General features: G+C 37.4%; 1 protein-coding gene across 1 annotated transcript in view; it reads right to left on the bottom strand.

Moving 5' to 3' along the window:
• PI4K2B (phosphatidylinositol 4-kinase type 2 beta) overlaps positions 1-21674 on the bottom strand; it is a 37857-nt gene that overhangs the window by 3362 nt on the left and 12821 nt on the right. Inside the window, exons 3-9 of the mRNA XM_012472410.2 lie at positions 20016-20216; positions 18739-18870; positions 16209-16362; positions 14704-14771; positions 11281-11380; positions 6620-6753; positions 5984-6043 (exon numbers count right to left, since the gene is read on the bottom strand). Coding sequence (XP_012327833.1) covers positions 5984-6043; positions 6620-6753; positions 11281-11380; positions 14704-14771; positions 16209-16362; positions 18739-18870; positions 20016-20216 — 849 coding nt within the window. The remainder of the gene's footprint in view (positions 1-5983; positions 6044-6619; positions 6754-11280; positions 11381-14703; positions 14772-16208; positions 16363-18738; positions 18871-20015; positions 20217-21674) is intronic.

The following is a 21674-nucleotide window of genomic DNA, read 5'->3' as shown; positions in this document are numbered from 1 at the left end:
GTGTTATAGATTATATTTATGTTTTAGGATCACTTTTAAGTTCTTCCTTTACATTTTTTTTTTTTTTAAGACAGGGTCTTGCTCTGTCGGCCAGGCTGGAGTTCAGTACGTGATCACAGTTCACTGCAGCCTCCATCTCATGGGCTCAAGCGATCCTCCCACCCCAGATTCCAGAGTAGCTGGGACTACAGGCACATGCCACCTCAGCTAATTTTTGTTCTTTTTGTAGAAACAGGGTTTCACCTTGTTGCCCAGACTGGTCTTGAACTTGTAGGCTAGAGATCCACCCACCTCAGCCTCCCAAAGTGCTGGGATTACAGGCATGAGCCACCACACTCAGCCTCCCCTTAAAATTTTCTAAATTGGCTATATTTGGATAACAAGAAAAAGATAATTTATGAAAATTGAGTTTATTATAAGTATTGCTCCTACCGTGAAAATAAAAGTGTGCACCAGCATGGTTAAGGAAGGAGATGTTTTGGTTAGTTTCTTCTTTGGGTTTTAAAAATTCTATTTGAAAAATGTTAGTCTAAACATACCAATTTAAGTAACATATAGTATTTTCCTGACTCTACGAACAACATGTGACTCTTGCAGAGAACATGGAAAACAGAAACCCTGGCCACGTGTGGTGATTCATGCCCATAATCCCAGCACTTTGGGAGGCCAAGGTGGGTGGATCACTTGAGACCAGGAGTTTAAGACCAGCCTGACCAACACGGTGAAACCCCATCTCTACAAAAAAATACAAAAAAATAAAAATTAGTCAGGTGTGGTGGCACAACCCTGTACTCCCTGCTCTCCGGGAGGCTGAGGCATGAAGATCACTTGAACTTGGTGGCAGAGGTTGCAGTGAACTGAGATTGCACCACTGCATTCCAGCCTGGATGACAGAGGGAAACTCTGTCTCAAAAAAAAAAAAAAGGTATAGGAAAACAAAAGTAGCTCTATGAATTATCAATTTTCAAATAGCTACATAATTTGCAAAAATTAAATCCTGAAATTAACCTGTTAATATTTCTCCAGGAATTCAGAAGACACTTGATAATCCTGCATTTATTCACTAAGCAAACACTTACTGAGCACCCACTGTGTTGGGGAGAAGAAGGGACCAAATGAGGGAAAAGCCAGGCAAGCCCCTTAAAGAACTCAAATTCTAGAAGCAGCCACATGAACAAATAATTGCAATACAGTGTGATGAACACTCTAACTACAAAGGACCTCTGCCCCTGACTTTAAAATCTGATCCCCTCCCCCACATACCACCTATTTTTTCATTTCTCAAACAATAACAAATCTATTACTATATGTTTAAATCACAGAGGATTATTTAAAAAAATGAATGGAGCAAATTCTGCTAGCCAGGGGAGACACTAGACTTCTCCACCCATGCCATATTGACAACTTGATAGGGAATGTGACGGCTGTGGTCCAGGCAGATCGTATCAACTTGTGGGCTTCTACATATCAACTTTGCTTTCCTTTAGATTAGTTTGCTGTTCTTTAAATTCCAGTGGGCCTGAAAATTACTGCACTACATACATCAAACCACATATATTCTACTTTATCACAGATTTTAAGCTATCTTTTGATAGCAATGTACCCCATATGCTGATTTAAAAACCAGATTTCTGAGTAAAATGTGACACCAGCATATTCCCAGAGAGTGCTGCAAAAATCAGAACAACTCCCTGTTGGCAGGAGGAGTTTAGGAAGACTGACATGGAGGTTGAAATAAAAACTGTTCTCTAGATGAAGAGGGACAGGCATCGAGGATGGAGAATCGCATGCACAAGGGCACCACTGGGAAAGGGGAAGGAAGGGCAATTCCGATTTGCCACGCCCAGGGGAAGGGGCACAATGGCAAGAAATAAAGACAGAGGCACTGTTTGGAGCCCGACTGTGAAGGGTGTTGTCAACTGCACTGAAAGCCTGGACTTGAGACTGTACGTATGGACAAATCATAGGAGTTTTAAATAACAGAAGACATGCTCAGATTTGTTTTTAGAGATTGTTCTTGTTTCAGTGTGGAAGAGGAATGGGAGAAGAGGTAAGGTCAACTTAGAATGTCAATAAATCCAGAGAAGAGATGATAAGGGCCCCAGGCAGAAACAGTGCATAACTGTTGTCAGTTGGTCAGGCTGTCAGTTGGCCAGGCTGTCAGTCCCCTTTATTTCACAGATACATGTTACTAAAGCCCTTTGAGCCAAACTGATTCCACCTCAAATGTAGACTACTCTGTGGAGGTGTTGTGAGGATAAACAATAATAAGCATCATCAAAGTATCCGGGAAGGAGTCATGTACCAGGAGGCACTAAAGGGTTAGTTTCACTTTCTTTAACATCAATTATTATTGAATCTGTAAATGAGATTCTGGTATATAAATCACTGCATATAAGTTCACTGTATTTTCAGAAAAAGTCTTAGTTATTATTTCTGCATTTTTTTCAGTTCACATTTCTTATAAATATGTTGTCAGTTTCAGTGTTCCAACTTAGAATATAAGATGAATTTTACCTACCCTGATTATGACCTATTACTATTTAATATACAATTCAAAACATGGTTTATCTTTAACTTTCATAAACATTATTACCAGCTCTGATTTAAAAAAAAAAACCTTCATATTTGTTTCAGTCTACATCTTTATGTGAAGAATGAGAGCGTGTCATTGATTACATGTGTAAAACTAAAGGCTTACTACAAACTAGGGCAAAAGGTTTGGTTGTAGAAAGCACAATCCATTAAGTTAATAAGCAAAACTGGAAGGGAGAGGGATTTAAATAATATTTATAAATGACAGAAATAACACAAATACTTTGACTCAAGGAATTTGCTGAAGTAACTATTCTGTTGTTTGGAATATAGGTGACTGCTATTTGTTTTTGTTTGTTAAGCCTCATTTCATAAGTGCTGATTTACTTTAGAATACAGAGTAATTTTTTTTTCTTTTTAGAGACAAGGTCTTGCTCTGTTGCTCAGGCAGGAGTGTAGTGGTGGGATCATAGCTCATTACAACCTCGAACTCCTGGGCTCAAGCAATCCTCCTACTTTGGCCTCCCAAAATGGGATTACAGGCATGAGCAACCACACCTGGCCGAATACCTGATTTATTTAGAACTTCGTTTTTTTTTCTTAAGAGACGAGGTCTTGATCTGTTGCCCAGGCTGCAGTGCAGTGGCTACACACAGGTGTTATCATGGTGTACTACAGCCTCTAACTCTTCAGCTTAAACAATCCTCCTGCCTCAGCCTCCCAAGCAGCTCGGACTACAGCTGTGAGCCACCACAAGTGGCCTTAGACCAACTTTTTTTAAAAAGCAAAAAACAGTCAAAACCAGAGAGCTACATAATCATGTACATGGTCAGGGCATATTATCTTTTTGGCTATCAGAAAGCTCAAAATCAAATTAAAATTAAAAACCAAAAAAAAAAATGAAAACAATAACCAAGGTATCATCATTTCATTTCTTTCTCTCCTAAGATCCTGACCTCATCATCTTAATATTTTATTACATTCATTTTTATAATACCTTATGCTTTTGTGCATGAGATAGGATATGAGTAAATCAGAAGACAACCACAGATACTTCTTTGTAACAGACCTCAGAACTGGAACATTCCCACACTTTCTTAGATGGGCTTTTTTTTTTTGAGACAGGGTCTTGCTGTGCTGCCCAGGCTGGTGTGCAGTGGCGCAATCTCAGCTCATTGCAACCTCCACCTCTGGGCTCAAATGATCCTCCTGCTTCAGCCTCCCAGCAACTGGAACTACCTGCCACCATGCCTAGCTAATTTTTGTATTTTTTTGTAGAGATGGGGTTTCGCCATGTTGCCCAGGCTGATATTGAACTTGTGAGCTCAAGCGGTGTGCCCTCCTCTGCCTCTCAAAGCACTGGAATTACAGGCATGAGCCACTGTACCCAGATGGGCTTTTAAAAAAAATTTTAATTTAAATTCCTCAGGTGCTAACTTTAAAACACAATTAAAGCTTACAAAATTATTTACAGCTTTTATTTACTTCTTTATTTTAAATCATATTCCTAAAATAAAAATAAACCTTTAGGAATAAGAAAGCTCCAGAAGATGAAGCATATTGATATGTCAAGTCAAATTGTTTCAAGCAAAAAGGTCAAATCAAGGCATAATTACCTTTGCTTAAAAATTTAGCTCAAATAAGTTTTGGGATGGCAAAACGTTGCAACATAATTACAATCACTGATCACTGAATCCTTTCATTATTGCCTGAATTACCAGAAAAAGCCTCGTAGTGAAGCTCCTTGGCTGTCATCGCCTCATCTACTGAGCAAAGCTGCACCCCACTGTCCAGCCCAGGCTTCTGCAGTAGTCCTTAACCTTTTGGGGGGACATAAATATTTTTGCTGAGATGTAAATCCGATCTTCTCCCACACTCAAAATGTACATATTAACAAAATTTTACACACAATTTCAAGGAGTTCATAGAAGAAACCCAGAGTAAGATCTCATTTTCAAAAATTTCTGTCTTATCACAGCCCTTCTTTAATGCCTAATTTCTAACTGCTCCAGTCCCTTCCTTGTGGAATGTACACTCTGGTGTTTAAGGCCCTCTATACTCTGGCTCCATCCTATTTCTCTAGGCTTTGCTTACTACTTAAAATGCATGACTGAGTAAAGCAGTGCATACATGTGATGGAGCAGAGCGATGCACGAGTTAATCACGACCTGTCCCTTTTCGCTGAGCCCTGGCCTCCTCTGCACAGCAACACTCCATGAGAGCAGAAACTTGGTCTTGCTTACTGCTTTATCTCCAGCACTAGTTCTTTCAATAAATATTTGGTGAATGAATGAATGAGTTTCTGACTTAATGATACATACTTGTTAAAATTATATAACATAATAATCAGTGCAAAAACTTGATCCATCTTCTTTGCTACAGATATTGTGGCAAACCTACCTTAAATTAAATGTATATTTTAGGAAGAGAATGTTAATTTATAGTATACTAACAGACAATGTTTACAGTATAATTTATTTCTGTTTCAAGCTTTCCTTTTGGAATACAAATACTATTCATAGAGTCCAAGAAGCAGAAGTCATCTGAGAGTGAGCCCAGCCTGCAGCCCCATATCAGCAGACTTCATGCCTTGCACTTCTAATCTTTAACTAAAGGTGAGGAGGAGGCAGGTCAGAGCAATGATTGAGTTACAATTAGTTTTTTCATGTCGCAATTGACACTCAATCTTGGTGACAAGGTTATTTACTGACTGCCCTAGCAAAGGCCAAACACGTTCTGCAAAAAAAAAAAAATAATAATAATAATCTATTGGCAACAGAACTTGGTACTGAAATATCTAAGTGAGTGGATCTGAGGAAGAAAAAGGTAGTGTTACCCAAGAAAATAGCTATCAGAATGGGGACAAACAATTCACAGCAGGGGAAACAATGGGCTAAATAAACAGTATAGAACAAGGTCAGAAATACCTAATTTATAAGATAATAGAGGGAAGAAACTATTTCAATCAACTTCATTTCTTCTTCTTTTTTTTTTTTTTTTTGAGATGGAGTTTCACTCTTGTTGCCCAGGCTGGAGTGCAATGGTGTGATCTCAGCTCAATGCAACCTCCACCTTCTGAGCTCAAGTGATTCTCCTGCCTCAGCCTCCCAAGTAGCTGGGATTACAGGCACCTGCCACCATGCCCAGCTAATTTTTTTTTTTTTTTTTGTAGTTTTAATAGAGATGGGGTTTTCACCATGGTGGCCAAGCTGGTCTCAAACTCCCGACCTCAGATGATCTGCCTGCCTCAGCCTCCCAAAGTTTGGGGATTACAGACGTGAGCCACGGTTCCCAGCTGAATCAACTTCATTTCTGATCATCTGAGCTATTTTGGTTCAGCCTAAGAAGTAGTATTAAAAATTCCACCTCTAGGTCACAGTGGAGAAAACAGCTGACTACTGTTTCAAAGAGATTTTTTTCATTATGAACAAATAAAAAGGTAACTTACCTGACCCCTCATCACAGACATCTGACTTTCAAAAGTGGCTTTGTCAAATCCTTTGTCAGTCTATCACAGCAAGAAAAAAACATTATAATTCCCAAAATAAAGACTTCAATATACATATTTGAAAACAAATGAACTCTTCAACCCAGCAAATAAGGCCACTAAAAAGCTTTCCTAATTGATAAAATAAAACAAAAAGAGTATTTTTACCTGATGTATTTTTGTATACTCCCAGAATGACGAAAATAGACTTATTTATTTGTACCCCAACTTGTTCCAGAAAGGATTTAAGATGACTTTCCAGCCAATGAATTTAGGCTTTTTAAGAGAACTAAATCATAGCAAGTCACGAAATATGTATTAGAATTTATAGAGTTTTCTTGTAAAAATTCAACTCTTTGAATAAAATAGCTAATAAAGTTTTAATGTAGTCTCACTTCAAAGAATGCTCATAGTAAGTACAGCTTTATGAATTTATGCTCCTGGAAAGTAAAACTGCTAATTCCTCTCTGTCATGTCAGGTTCTATGGCAAGCAGCAATACAAGAAGCAGTAAACTGCAAATTAGATCTATTAAGCAAAGTCTCTTCTATTTTAAGGTTTCATTTTTTTGCAATAATCAAACTAAGCATTAACTTACCTTAAAAAGTTCATAGAGATCTTCACATAAATCTTGCACAAAGTTCATGTCAGAAATATATGGTAGAATCAAGTTTCTTATTTCTTCAGAAAAAGGAACTTTTGCTTGAGGAAGCCAAGCCCAGTGAAATGGATCTAACAGAGAAAAGCATTCTCCTAATCAGTGGGAGGAAATGGTTTATTTAGACTCACATTTATCCTGGTTCTTTCCTACAACTCCTAGGTTCACCCAAAAACAAACAAACAAAAAAGACAGGAGAAAGAACTTAGAGTAAAACTACCCACTGCAATCCAAATTACTCAGATTTGGACAGCCAATGCAGACAGTAAACTAGTAATGTCTCTGAGTTTTAGACAGTAAAGAGTAAGAGTTTGGATAATGAATCTACTTCAAATAGTTCTAAATAGATCTATGTTAAAAATCTATCTGGTTCCTGAGTTCAGAAACTGATGAATACCTATAGTTTGTACACAGCTTTGTATTTTTTTAATTATATATATTGCTCTGTCACCCAGGCTGGAGTGCAATGGTGCGATCTCGGTTCATCACAATCTCCATCTCCCAAATTCAAGCGATTATCCTGCTTCAGCCTCCCAAGTAGCTGGGATTACAGGCACATGCCACCACGTCTGGCTAATTTTTGTATTTTCAGCACAGACAGGGTTTCACCATGTTGGCCAGGCTGGTCTCGAACTCCTGACCTCAAGTGATCTACCTGCCTCAGCCTCCCAAAGGGCTGAGATAATAGGTGTGAGCCAATGGGCCCAGCCTTATTATATTTCTTTAAGAGACTGGGTCTTGCTGTGTCATCCAGGCTAGAGTGCATTGGCATGATTATAGCTCACTGCAGCCTCAAACTTCTGGGCTCAAGGGATTCTCCTATATCAGCTTCAGAAGTAGTTGGAAATACAGGCGCGTATCACCACACCCAGGCACAGATTGAATACCATGGCTGAGGTCTCCCTGCCCTGCACAGCTACAAATCATCAGGAATGACCACTTACTTGTATACAGAAGGTGTTCTGAACTTTAAAATCATTAGGAGGTAAATAGGTGAGTCACTTTAAGAGATAAAGGATTCCATGACTCTGAGCTAACTCTAGTTCTCCCCTAAAACGACCATTAAATTTACACTGTGCCAGGACTAGAAAGATTTGTACAGGTATAATCTTCTAGAGAGAGTGCATATGCAGATTCCTACAAGAGTGGAAGGTTTTTGACATCATGATCATCCATAGAGCTACTGTGAGCATACCCAATGAGAATCCCCAGCTTTGGTGCATCCTACCACTTTGAAAGCCCTGAAGAGGAAATCTGCCTTTGGAGTCAGTCTTCCTCAGTCACCCAGGCTGGGGTTCAGTGGCACAATCACAGTTCGCTATAGCCTCAATCTCCTGGGCTCAAGCAATTCTCTCGCCTCAGCCTCCCAAGTAGCTAGGACTACAGGAGCGTGCCTCAACGCCTGGCTCTCACTTCTTGATCTATCTCACTGCACACAGTAGGAGGGTCACTTTTCATTCTAAAGAAAGTCTTTCCCCTGGCTCACATCTCTTTGTAGATATGTCCAATTTTCTTTTTAGTTTTCCCCGAATAATTTCATAGAAGAAAGGCCCTTATTTTTCGCCTGCCTCCACATTTAATCCCTACACTCAACTTCTAGTACTACCATCTAAACTCCCTCTCCTAAGATCACCAATCACCAGACCTAAGGGTCTGTCCAAAGGCTCACTTGCAGTTGTCATGCTACTTAATCTCTCTGTAGCAAGTAGCAGTGTCTTCTATCATCTGCTTTATGAAATTCTCTCCTCTGTGGCGTTGGAGATGCCACTCTAAGTTTACTTTCTGTCTTGTAAGCTACTCCTTCTCTTTTTTGCTAGTTTTCCCTCCCCTCTTTCAATGTTGTTGTTACCCCTGATTCCATACTTAGTCCTTTCTATTCTCTATTTATTTAAGCATTCATAAAACATTTATTGAATACTTATGTGCCTGGCATTGTACTAGGCAATAGTGTTTGTTCTCTGTGATTTTCCTGGGTGATAGCAAACACTACCTTGGCTTCCACCAACGAGATGACAGTTTAAAAGCTATTTTCCCTCTCTCATATCCCAGGAATCCAAAAAAAGAAAAGAAATAAAAACTATATACCCACTACCAATTCCTTTTCAAGCCCCAACCTTTAATCCCCAACTGCATGTTTGATAAAATTTCCTAGATGTACCCTTTAAAAATGCAGTTTGCATAAAGATTCCAAACCATTGGGAGGAAATAATAAAATGGAACAAAGACATTTCAGATCAGTTCAACAAAAGACAGGACAAGTAAAAAACAACAAATTGCAATTCATGCTTAATAGGAAAAAAAATAAGATGGCAGGCAAAGCTTAAGCGTATCAGTAGTTTGTTGAGACTCAAACTACAAAGTGCACCTGCTAAAACACTCAGACTGGGTTAAAAAAACAGTGAAGTATATTCTTCATAAGTCATGTATCTAAAACAAAATGATAAAAGTTAAAAATAAAAGATTAGCTAAGTGTGATGGCGTGTGCCTGTCTCAGCTACTCGAGAGGCTGAGGCAGGAGGACTGCTTGAGCCTAGGAGTTTGAGGTTGCAGTGAGCTATGAGCATGCTACTGCAATCCACCCTAGGTGACAGAGGGGGGCCTTGCCATTCATTCATACACTCATACATACATATACGTAGAGAATAATACCAGGTATATGCTAACAAAATGAAAGGAGGTATAACAATGCTACAGAATGCCAAATAAGAAAAGCAAAAACCACTGAGGTACATACAAAGTGGGATATATTTCACATTTATTTAAAAAAAAAAAAAAAAGAAGCCACCAGGAAGATAAACCACTGGACCTCTACATATGTTAAATATAAAGCAAAATGCAAAGAAATGGAAGAAGAAACTGACAAAATCACAATCACAGTGATCATTAATTTCCTCTGAAAATTAACAAATTGTCAGAAAATAAGTCAAAGACATGATATAACCAACAGCCTTTAGGTTAGCAGACAGAATTTTGTGCTCAAACATTCTTTTCAAATACAGTCCTCTAAATAGGCCATATATAGGATCATAGAGAAATTGCTAAAAAATTTCAAAACAGGATTTACACAGGCCAGATTCGCAGATCACAATGCAATAATACTAGAAAATAACAATGAACAGTTTCTTAGAAATAGCAATAATCAACAGTTAAAATAAACTGACATAGAAATTTTAAGATCAAACAAAATACTTCTAAATTATTCCAGTCAAAAAGAAAATCAGAAAATATGTGTATGTAAAGCAGAGCAATAGAGCAGCACCCATGCATCCGTGGGTTAGCCAAAATGACATCCAGAGGACAATATGAGGCCTAATATGCATTTACAGGAAAGCAATATAGCATGAACATAATAGAAGAAAAGAATAAACATTAATCTGTAAAACAAAAAGCAAACTAACTAAAAGACTGATCTTTAATATAAAAAGGCAATTATCTGGGGAAAAAAGCATAAATAATAAACTAAATAGAAGGGCCAATGCTTAATAACAGACAAGTCTTTGGCAAGCCTAATGTGTAAAAGGCTCATTAACAAATAGGAGGAATTTAAAAGAGACATGGATACAATGATTTTTTAAACTTTTATTTTATTTATTTTATTTTATTTTTGAGATGGGGCCTTAGTCTAGTGGTGTAATCTTGGCTCACTGCGACCTCCACCTCCCAGGCTCAAGCAATCCTCTCACCTCAGCCTCCCAAGTAGCTAAGACTACAGGCATGGGCCACCACGACTGGCTCATTTTTGCATCTTTTGTAGAGATGGGGTTTCACCATGTTGCCCAGGTTGGTCTGGTACTCCTGAGTTCAAGGGATCTGCCAGCCTCAACCCCCAGAGTACTGGGATTACAGGCGTGAGCCACCATACCTGGCCCATATATTTTAAACACATACAAATATCAGAAAACTACTATAATAAACTCCCATATTAATTGAATTATTTTTTTCTTTGCAAAACTGGCTTTTTTTAATTCCTCCTGCTCCACAATACCACAAGTATTTTAAGGCAAATTACAGGCATCATTTCATTTCACTCCCTAAATAATATGCACAGAGGAAATTTTTTTTAATTATAAGAGAATTCTAATAAAATGCTATACCAATAAATTTAAAACTCAAGAAATTACGGATAATTTTAAACAAAATAAAGGTGTCTAAAACTGGTTCAAGAAGATGCAGAAAATGTAATCATTTACCACAAGAGAGACTGGGAAGGCAATTAAAGTACTCACTAAATATGAGGTCAGGTGAAGGGCAGGCCTAAATTGTTTTAAAAGTTAATACAACCAAAAATTTAAAATATAGTTCTACCAAAATATTAAAATAATTTGAATGAATATATATTTTGAAAACTGGAACACTACTAAACTCATTTTCCAAGGATAACACAAAGCCTAAAAATCAAAACCCAGTCATCCAAAAATAAGTACATAATTCATAGCAAGACCCTGTAGTATATATTTGTATCCCTAATGCCTAGAACTGAGCCTTAATTAATAATCATATTTCATCCAGTTCTTCTGCTATGGTATCTGTAAATTTTTTTTCCCTTCTCATTCTGGAAAAAAAGGTAATTATAGAATCTACAGAAGCTTCTAAATACTTACATGCTCTCCATTCATCAGGATGTTTAAAAGGAAATGCTAGACCATTATCAATTGCAGCTATTTTAATAAGGAATTCTTTATCATTGATCCATTTTGATTCCTGTAGAGGAGAAAAATGATATGTTGATAAAGAACCTTTATAAATATTCCCAAAAGAAAAATTATTTATAATAATTATTGAGGTTTAAGAACATATTCTCTCTGAAGAGCCTATAAAAAATTAAATGTTACCAGAAAAAAATACAAATTCACACAAGTATGGAAGAGACTGTCTGAAAATAGTGTATTTCCTAACCAGTATTTTTTAAAATTTGATATTATACATTTACTCGGTAATGGTTTCAATTTCTTTCTCTTTAAAGGGCTTGAAAATAGTGATGCTCTAGATAATTTACTGCTAGATTCATTGCTTAAATGTATGATGTAAAATATTACTGATTTTTTTAAACACCTTAATAAAATCACCTTATTAATACCTAGTCTTTCTTAGGGTCCCAAAGAAATAAGTCAAATATAAAATGTTTCTAAATGAAACTCCTTCAAAGACCATAACTAAATATAATAAGATCTAGTAGAAAGAACTTCAAGATATTCTTGAATGTTGGTGATACTGTTTGGCTGTGTCCCTACTCAAAATCTCATCTTGAATTGTAATCCCTGTAATCCCCATGTGTCAAAGGTGGGACCAGGTAGAGGTAATCGGATCATGGGGGCAGTTTCCCCCATGCTGTTCTCATGATAGTGAGTGAGTTCTCACGAGATTGGATAGTTTTATAAGTGTCTGGCATTTCCCCTACTGGCACTCATTCTCCTGCCATCCTATGAAGAGGTGCCTTCTGCCATGATTATAAATTTCCTGCTAATTTAAAAGCACTACAGCGAAGTTTGATGTGATGTATGCCAACTTTATTTTGTTTAGTTTATATTAAATGTTTTACACCTTAATGAAAGTACACAAAATACTCAGAGCAAAACAATTTTCAGCAAAATCTAACTGCTCAAGATACACAAATAAAATAAATCAGGGAGCTTATGTTCATTTATTTGTCTTTAATATTTTTATTTTTTTATTTTTGAGACAGGGTCTTGCTCTGTCACCTAAGCTGGAGTGCAGAGGCACAATCACAACTCACTGCAGCCTTGACTTCCTGTGCTCAATCAATCCTCCCACCTCAGCCTCCCGAGTAGCTGGGACCACAGGTGTGTGCCACCATGCCCAACTAATTTATTTCATTTTACTTTTTCTACTACCTTAAAGTCTTTTATCCCTAAATGATGCTTTTTTTTTTTTTTTTTTTTTTTTTTGAGACAGAGTCTTGCTCTGTCCCAGGCTGTAGTGCAGTGGTGTGATCTTGGCTCACTGCAATCTCTGCCTCCTAGGTTCAAGCGATTCTCCTGCCTCAGCCTCCCAAGCAGCTGGGAATACAGGTGCCCACCACCATGCCCAGCTAATTTTTGTAGTTTTAGTAGAGACAGAGTTTCACCATGTTGACCAGGATGGTCTCTATGTCCTGACCTCGTGATCCACCTGCCTCGGCCTCCCAAAGTGCTGGGATTACAGGCATGAGCCACTGCATCTGGCCTAAATGATGCTTTAAAAAAAAAACTTTTTAAAATTCTTTATAGACACAAGGTTTCAAACTCCTGGCCGCAAGCGATCCTCCAGCTTCAGTCTTCCAAAGTGCTGTGATTACAGGCATGAGCCACTGTGCCTGGCTCAGGAGCTTATACATATGTACATTTATGTGTGTATTTTAAACTCATTTCTGCTATAACTGCCATTTATTCTTATTTCTACCATTCTTTCCTATGTACAACTTTATTGGCATATAATTTACACACTATTAACTTCCTATATTGACAAATACAATTTGATGAGCCTTGACATATGTAAAATTTTCACCCCAAAGTTTCCTTGTGTCCCTTTGCAGTCCAGCCTTCCCTCTGCCCCAAGCCCAGGCAACTACTGGTCTGTTTTCTGTCATGAGAAACTAGTTTGCATTTTCTAATTTTTAGATATAAATGTAATCATACAATATGTTTCCTCTATGTGTAACTTCTTTTACTCAGCATAATGTTAAGTTTCATCCATGCTATTGCATGTATCAAGTTTGTTTCTTTTTATTGCTAAGGACTATGAATATATATTTTTAAATATCCTTGATAAACATTTAAAAGTACAAACTTTTAATAATGATGCAACAGAAGTCATTACTTGAGAACATAAATTATAAATATTGAAGAAATATTTTTAATCACTTAAAATTTTCCCAAATGTACAAACTGTTTTAAACTTGTAAAAATATTTTGAAAAAAATCTCATGTACATATCTAAAATTTGAACTTGGTACTCAAAGTCGGTAGCAATTAATCTAAAATCTGTAACTCTGATATCAGTGTTGAGGGTCTATGCAGTCTGTTATATATGTTAAAACCAGCTTCTTATAAGTAGAAGTATTTAATAGGTTTTTTTTGAGACGGAATTTCGCTTTCGTTACCCAGGCTGGAGTACAATGGCGTGATCTCAGCTCACCGCAACCTCCGCCTCCTGGGTTCAGGCAATTCTCCTGCCTCAGCCTCCTGAGTAGCTGGGATTACAGGCATACGCCACCATGCCCAGCTAATTTTTTGTATTTTCAGTAGAGACGGGGTTTCACCATGTTGACCAGGATGGTCTCGATCTCTTGACCTTGTGATCCACCTGCCTCGGCCTCCCAAAGTGCTGGGATTATAGGCGTGAGCCACCGCGCCCGGCAGAAGTAGTTAATACTTTTTAAGTTCAGTGGACATGATTCACAGGTTAAACACACATCCTCCATTTATTAGGTAATATTGTATTGTCTAAGACTGAATGAAAGGACTCAGAAGAAAGTGAATTAGTAAAATACAAACATGGTGAACGAAAATCCCAAAAGCCTTTACTACATAAAAGCAAAATAAGTTTGAGGATTCTATAAATTTCTCAAATTCTAAAAAGGTACTAAGTGGGTATTATTCTTCTATGCTAATATGAAGTAAAAAATAAAGCTGCTCAATGATAAAAGAAAAAAACGGAACCAGCTGGGTGTGGTGGCACACGACTGTAATCCCAGCACTTGGGGAGGCCGAGGCAGGTGGACTGCTTGAGGCCAGGAGTTGAAGACTAGCGTGGTCAACATGGCAAAACCCTATCTCTGTTAAAAATAATAATAATAAATAAATAAAGGCAAATGTAAACAAGTGATGAAAATAAAAAGTGTGAGAAAAACAGAGTAAGTAGATTTGAAAACCAAGAATTAAGAGAAAGAAGGAGGAAATGGTGAAGAATAACTTAACTTCAAGGAATCTGTTACAGAAATTGAATATACATATTCTCAAGTTACACATAATTATAAATATTATATATCTATATCTATAAATATATAAAATTTTAAATTTCCTTACCTTATGGTCAATTTCCTTTTCGTATTTCTGCTTTTCGTATCTGACTAACCAATTATCATTGCCCCTATCTTTCAAAACAAACAAGAAAATCCGTTACTTCATTTCTATGGACATCATGGTTTAATACCAATGAGAAACATCTAGTGATCTCCTGATTTTTGAGACTTTCACTGGTTATCGTAGCATATTAAAGGTCTCAGTTTAACACAGAGAAACTAAAAAAAAAAACAACAAAAACCCATAAATGTGAGCTAACATTTATTGAATATTTCATCAAAGCTGACATTGCTATAAGTGCTTAGTATGTAATAATTCACGTAATCCTCAAAACTACCCTGTGAGGTGATACAATTATTAAATCAAGGTTATTAAAATCAAACAGCTTTTCTTCACTTTAGGAAGAAAAAAGCATTAACCCCTACTGCTAGGCAAATTTCTAAGCAGGTTCACCTCATGCCAGCATAGAAGTAGTCTAGACTGTAAAAATGTGTGTGTGTGTGTATATATATATATTCTTACTATATATATTCTTACTCTCTCTCTCTCTATATATATACACACACATATATATAGTAAGAAGGTAAATCTGGAAAATTATTTGATACTTTTCCAAAAACTAATATAAATAAGAAAACACTTTGAACTGGTAGTTCTCAAACTTTAGAATACATCCGAATTACCTGGAAGGTACCTTAAAACACAGCCTGCCAGTAACCACTTGCTGTTTCTGTTCCAAAAGGTCTGGCGTGGTGTCTGAGAAGATGCATGTTTAACAAATTCTCATGTCACGCTGACCCTGACAGTCCAGGGACCTACGTTATCCAAGCTGACCCCTGCTTTGGATAATGTTCATCAAGCTTATCCAACCCTTGGCCTGCAGGCTGCATGCTGCCCAGGATGGCTTTGAATGTGGCCCACAAAAATTTGTAAACTTTCTTAAAACATTATGAGATTTTTTTACAATTTTTTTTAAGCTAATTGGCTGGTGTTAGAGTTACTGTATTTTATGTGTGACCTACAATTCTTCTTCCAATGGCCCAGGGAAGTCAAAATATTGGACACCCCTAGTCTATATCATTGCTTCTTTTTTTTTTTTTTTTAATATCATTGCTTCTTGACAGCACAGGAAAAATTAAGAGTTTAGTGTATTTATAGACTATACAAACAGTTACATAATGTCAAAATAAGCACCTAACGTAATTTATACAATGAAGCCTTAATTATTCACATTATGCAAATAACGTTCCTAATATCTGACTTTGCCCTGCCCCTAGGAAACTCCTCCCTAAGGGACAAGAACTGATCTAGGAGCCTGCTCTGAGTCAGACTCTCCCACATAGGATGAATTCTGCCCAGGAGAGTCTACACTACATCTGTTTCCCAAGGCAGACAGAGGAAGTGGCTTCAAGACTTCTGCAACAAAAGTTTACCGCTTTAATTTGGATAACAAGAATATAGTTTGAAAGTGAACAAGATTTGAGTGAACAATGAGAGAACTTCAATACCTGTATTTCTGATGATGTAATCCAAAATAACTAATCTTTCAAATTGTGACTGAAATTGTTTTCTAATATTCTCAGGCAAAGGGTCAGCTTCAAATTTCCTAAGCCAATATTCAGCCTCCTTGTAACCTTCAACAAATAACTGAAAGGAACCAATCTATAATTTTAAGAACTATAGTTAGAAAAGAAAGTACAAGAACAAAGGGATTAATATTTATATTTCTCAGCAGTACTGTCAAAAATATGTAAATACAATAAGAAAGAAGATTTCACACTAATTTAGATAAGCCACATTTATCAAGAAAACTATTTTTATACACTAATTTTAAATAATCACATGAAGAGTACATAGCAAATAAAAAATGCTTAACCCTAGACTTTCAAGGAGCATAGCAGCTATTTTGGGAAAATTTAAAAAAAGAATAAACATGTGCCTTCAAGGTGACACTCTGAAAAAGAAATGTCATTTTCTAAAAATATTTATTAAAACAAATTTAATTATGGAGGTCAAATTTTAAACCTATCCTGCTTATTTAATAACAGTGCAATTTTGTTCTTACTGAAGAAACTTTTCCGGATTCTTTTTATGACATAAAATACAGTAAATAATTTTTTTTTTAATTTTTTCACTTTTTTAACTGTTAAGCTCTTTTTTTGAATTCTAAATAAACAATTTTATTTTAAAAACATGATGAAGCCAGGCATGGTGGCTCACACCTGTAATCCCAGCACTTTGGGAGGCTGAGGCGGGTGGATCACTTGAGGCCAGGAGTTCGAGACCAGCCTGGCTAAGATGGTGAAACCCCTTCTCTACTAATAATACAAAAAATTAGCCATGCGTGGTGGTGCACACCTGTAGTCCCAGCTACTCAGAAGGCTGAGGCAGGAAAATCACTTGAACCCAGGAGACGGAGGTTACAGTGAGTCAAGATCACGCCATTGCACTCCAGCCTGGGCGACAGAGAGAGACTCTTTCTCAAAAAAAAAAAAAAAAAAAAAAAAGGACAGATTCCTTAACCACACAGTAAATACTCTGTCTTAAACTTTAAAGAACAAATCTACTAATCATAATCTTGATAGTGGTTTTTTAAAAAGTCCTTTCCTTGAAGATATGACCTTTTAAAAAGGTGTTTCAGTTACTAAGATTACTAGTTAACAGTAAACAATTTGTTGGAGAAGGAAATACAAATTTAAGTAGCACGCGATACACAAGTAATAGGTAACCCCAGTTTGCTTCAAAAATACAAACAAATCACCACACAGAAAATCTGCTTTTTATCCTAACACTTTATGTTTTTGTTGTTGGTATGAAATTTTAATGATTTCCTAATGGTGTTCTTTGAAATACTTATAACTAAGTACTAGTAGTCACAAATATGGAAATAACATCCTCCTTTATTCACACTTATTTCAGCATGTCCAAGGAGGAGCAGGCCTTTTAAAAACTTTCAAACTTCCTGCCCACTTAGAGTAAAATTCATCTTAAAAGTTAGGTTAACAATTGATTCCTACTCAAATTCTTTTTATCTAGATAAATGTACAGAAGCAAGAAAATCATAAGACCAATATATTTCTAAAAAATAATTCTTAAAGCTTTTTCTAGAATGCCTTTCCCATTAACCCTCTCTACCCTTGTTTAGCTGGCTGCTTATCATTCCTTAGATTTAAAGGTGATAAGAAAACACTAAATCTAATGTGTAATAAGTAAACAAAGATGCTACCATTTACTTAACCTTTATACCAACTACTTGACATGGATTTCTTAGTTTTAAACTCACAAGAACCTAAGAGGTAGTTTTCGTCATTCTCATTTTATAGAAACTGGAGCTTAGAGAGTAAGGAACTTGTCCAGGCACAGTGGCTAACACCTATAATCCCAGCACTTTGGGAGGCCAAGGTGAGAAGACTGATTCAGCCCAGGAATTAAAGACCAGCCTGGGCAACATGGTGAGACTCTCTCTCTACAAAAAAAATTATAAAACTAGCCAGGTGTGGTGGTGTGCATCTGTGGTCCCAGCTACTCAGGAGGCTGAGGTAGGAAGATTATTTGAGCCCAGGAGGTCGAGGTTGCAGTAAGCCCTTTTCACACCACAGTACTCCAGCCTGGGCAACAGAGCGAGATCCTCTATCAAAAAAAAAAAAAAAAAAAAAAATGAGAAAGAGAGAGAGAGAAAGGAACTTGCCCAAAGTCTCAGAGCAAACTAGCAGAGGCTGGAATTAAGTCTGATTCCAGACCTGAGCTTTTGTCCATTACTTTATAAGCCTTTCATGCAACCTCTTCCTGGAAATGCTTCCCATCCCTCTAAACTGGGTTAGGCATCCCTCTTCTATCATCTTAGAGCTTCCTGAACTTACCATCATCTAAACAGCTTTATCATATTACACTGAAATTACCTATTTACTATAAGCTCCTGGAAGATGAAAAATCTGTGCCATTATTATATCCACAGCTAACAGCACAATGCCCAGCTCCTAGAGGTCAGGATGTATGAGCCCATTGGCCCCCTAAATAAAGCTTATCAGAGAAACTTACCTTAGGAGGGAGTCCTATCCTATGAAATTTCCTACCCACTTTTGGCACTTTTTCTAAAGCATACTTTTTGCCTCTTGATTTTGCACGGTCAATCGCATTGTAGTTAAATGTCTCACTGACAAGCCAAACCACCTAGAAACATATAGTTTAGAAAAATGGTTAGAATTTACATTATAGTATCTCTATTCATATACACCATGAAACTCACTCTAATGATGAAAATTAGCAAAGTTTAACCCTATAAGAAAGGCTCCGGAGAATCTAAAACAGAAAAGACAGGGAATTTTGCAAAGCTTTGTTAAATGAATGGCACATTAATTCTTCCTAAGAGTGGTATAAAAGCCTTTTAGAGGCCTAAAATTTGCCAGTGGTCAAAGTAACAACGGTGAAACGCAGACTTAGGAATAAACGTTTTAAGGATGAAGGCATCAAGTTAAAATTTAGAAAGGATGCTAGGTTAGCTGGGTGCAGTGGCTTATGCCTGTAATCCCAGCACTTTGGGAGGCCATGGCAGGTAGAATGCTTGAGCTCAGGAGTGAGACCAGCCTGGGCAACATGAAGAAATTCTACCTCTACTAAAAAATACAAAAACTGGCTGGGTGTGGTTGTGCACACCTGTATTACCAGCTACTCAGGAGGCTGAGGTGGGAGGATCAGCCTGAGCCAGCAGGACGAGACTGCAGTGAGCCACGATTCATGATTGTATCACTGCACTCCAGCCTGGGCACAAGGCCCTGTCTCAAAAAAAAAAAGAGAAAGAAAGAAAAGAAAGGATGTGGATGACAGGCACATGATGGCATATGCCTGTTGTCCCAGCTACTCAGGAGGCTGAGGTAGAAGGACTGCTTGAGCACAGGAATTCAAGGCCAGTATGGGCAACACAGCAAGACCCTGCCTCTTAAAAAAAAAAAAAAAGAAAAGAAAAGAAAAAAATTTTTTATAAAGGCTGAAAGGACAAGAATAGTAGTCTTTAAGCACATTGGTTATCTCTGCCTTCAGTAGGATCTCTGGATCCCTGATGTTTTCCTGCCTTCTGAATGATAGTTCTTTATCCTCTTTCTGTTAGCATCGTCAGATCACACAGGAACAAGACACAGTCCCTTAAATAATTTGTGGGTCTACACTAGAATCAATTTACTAGTCACTCATGACGCTTGGATTACTATCAAAAAAGGGGCTCCACTTTAGGTTCTACCATTAGGAATCCTTACTGAAATATTCAGATATAGGCAGGTTGTAAGTTAAAAGTCCATGGTTAAAGATAAAGCCTTGTTTACCTTTGTTTTAGGTACGATACCCAGATGAAGCTTGTTGTCCACAAGATAGGCACCCGCTTCAGAAAGGTACCCCTGATTAGGAATCAGGCAGCCTCGGCCAAAGCAGCAAGGGCAGCAGACCTTATGGACATATTTGGTCCATTTTGGATTGAGTTGACCATAAGGCTCTTCTGATTTGGGTTTAAACACACCAATAATTTTCTATAGCAAAAGAGTAATCATCTTATTAGACTTTTTATATATATTGATAACCATCCAAAAAATGCATTCTAATACATAGTTTTCTACTGCTTCCCACCACAGATGTAGGCATAAATCCTCAAACTATTAAGAGGATTTATAAACCTCAAATATTAAGAGATTTAGTTCCGATCACATTTTCATATTCATTCTCAATCAACAATTTAAAATCAAGACCAATAGTTTTCAAACTGTGCTCTGACAGACCCTGGGAAGGTGAGAGCAAGGCTCCAAGACCTCATGCCACTTAACCAGATTAATTCTAATTTCACCTGTTTTATATTGCTGGACTTCCAAGTTAAGAAAGAGTTTCGCTGGGCGCGGTGGTTCACGCCTGTAATCCTGGCACTTTGGGAGGCTGAGGTGGGTGGATCACGAGGTCAAGAGATCGAGACCATCCAGGTCAACATGGTGAAACCCCGTCTCTACTAAAAATACAAAAAAATTAGCTGGGCATGGTGGCATGTGCCTGTAATCCCAGCTACTCAGGAGGCTGAGGCAGGAGAATTGCCTGAACCCAGGAGGGGGAGGTTGTGGTGAGCCGAGATCGAGCCATTGCACTCCAGCCTGGGTAACAAGAACAAAACTCTGTCTCAAAAAAAAGAGAGAAAGGGTTTCACTGATTTTTAAATGTTTGAAAACCACTATCCCAGGTCAAACAGTGGTATTATTCAGTATCTATCAAATATCCACATTATATGTTTGCTGTTTACTTTCCCCACATTAATGCACATTCCAAAAAGGCAGGGACTTTGTTTGTTAGGGCTGCATTTCCAGTACTCAGAACAGTACCTGAAGCACAGTAGACATCCAAGTATTTGTTAAATTAACTAATCCAATGACAAAAATCACCTCTAAAATACAAAGGTAATGATAAGATATAGTGAATATCCATGCTGTCAGATTCTCCTACCCTAATTTTTTTCCAGTTATTTTTAAGAAACCAATTTAAAGTAAACTCTTGGCCAGGTGAGGTGGCTCACGCCTGTAATCCCAGCACTTTGGGAGGTGAGCAGATCACCTGAGGTCAGGAGTTCGAGACCAGCCTGGCCAACATGGGGCAATCCCATCGCTACTAAAAATACAAAAGTTAGCTGGGGGTGGTAGGCATGCATTTGTAATCCCAGCCACTCAGGAGGCTGAGGAAGGAGAATCACTTGAACCTGGGAGGTGGACGTTGCAATGAGCTGAGATTGCGCCACTGCATTCCAGTCTGGTGCGACAGAGAATCCATCTTAATAAATAAATACATTAACTAAATAAAGTTTCTCCTATTAAAAAATATTTTTTGCTCATGAACGTCTAAAAGTCTCTATACTCTAATTGTTTGATACAATATATTCATATTAAATTTAGAAGCTGAATTATCCTTAGACAAGAACAAATCTTATAATTTCAAGTATATAATTGCTTTATACC

Source organism: Aotus nancymaae, unplaced genomic scaffold (assembly GCF_030222135.1).
Source record: "Aotus nancymaae isolate 86718 unplaced genomic scaffold, 86718_ANA_hifiasm-v0.15.2.pri h1tg000006l, whole genome shotgun sequence".
Lineage (NCBI taxonomy): Eukaryota > Metazoa > Chordata > Mammalia > Primates > Aotidae > Aotus > Aotus nancymaae.
Note: the sequence above shows the minus strand (reverse complement) of the source record. Positions and strands in the feature narration are given on the sequence as shown.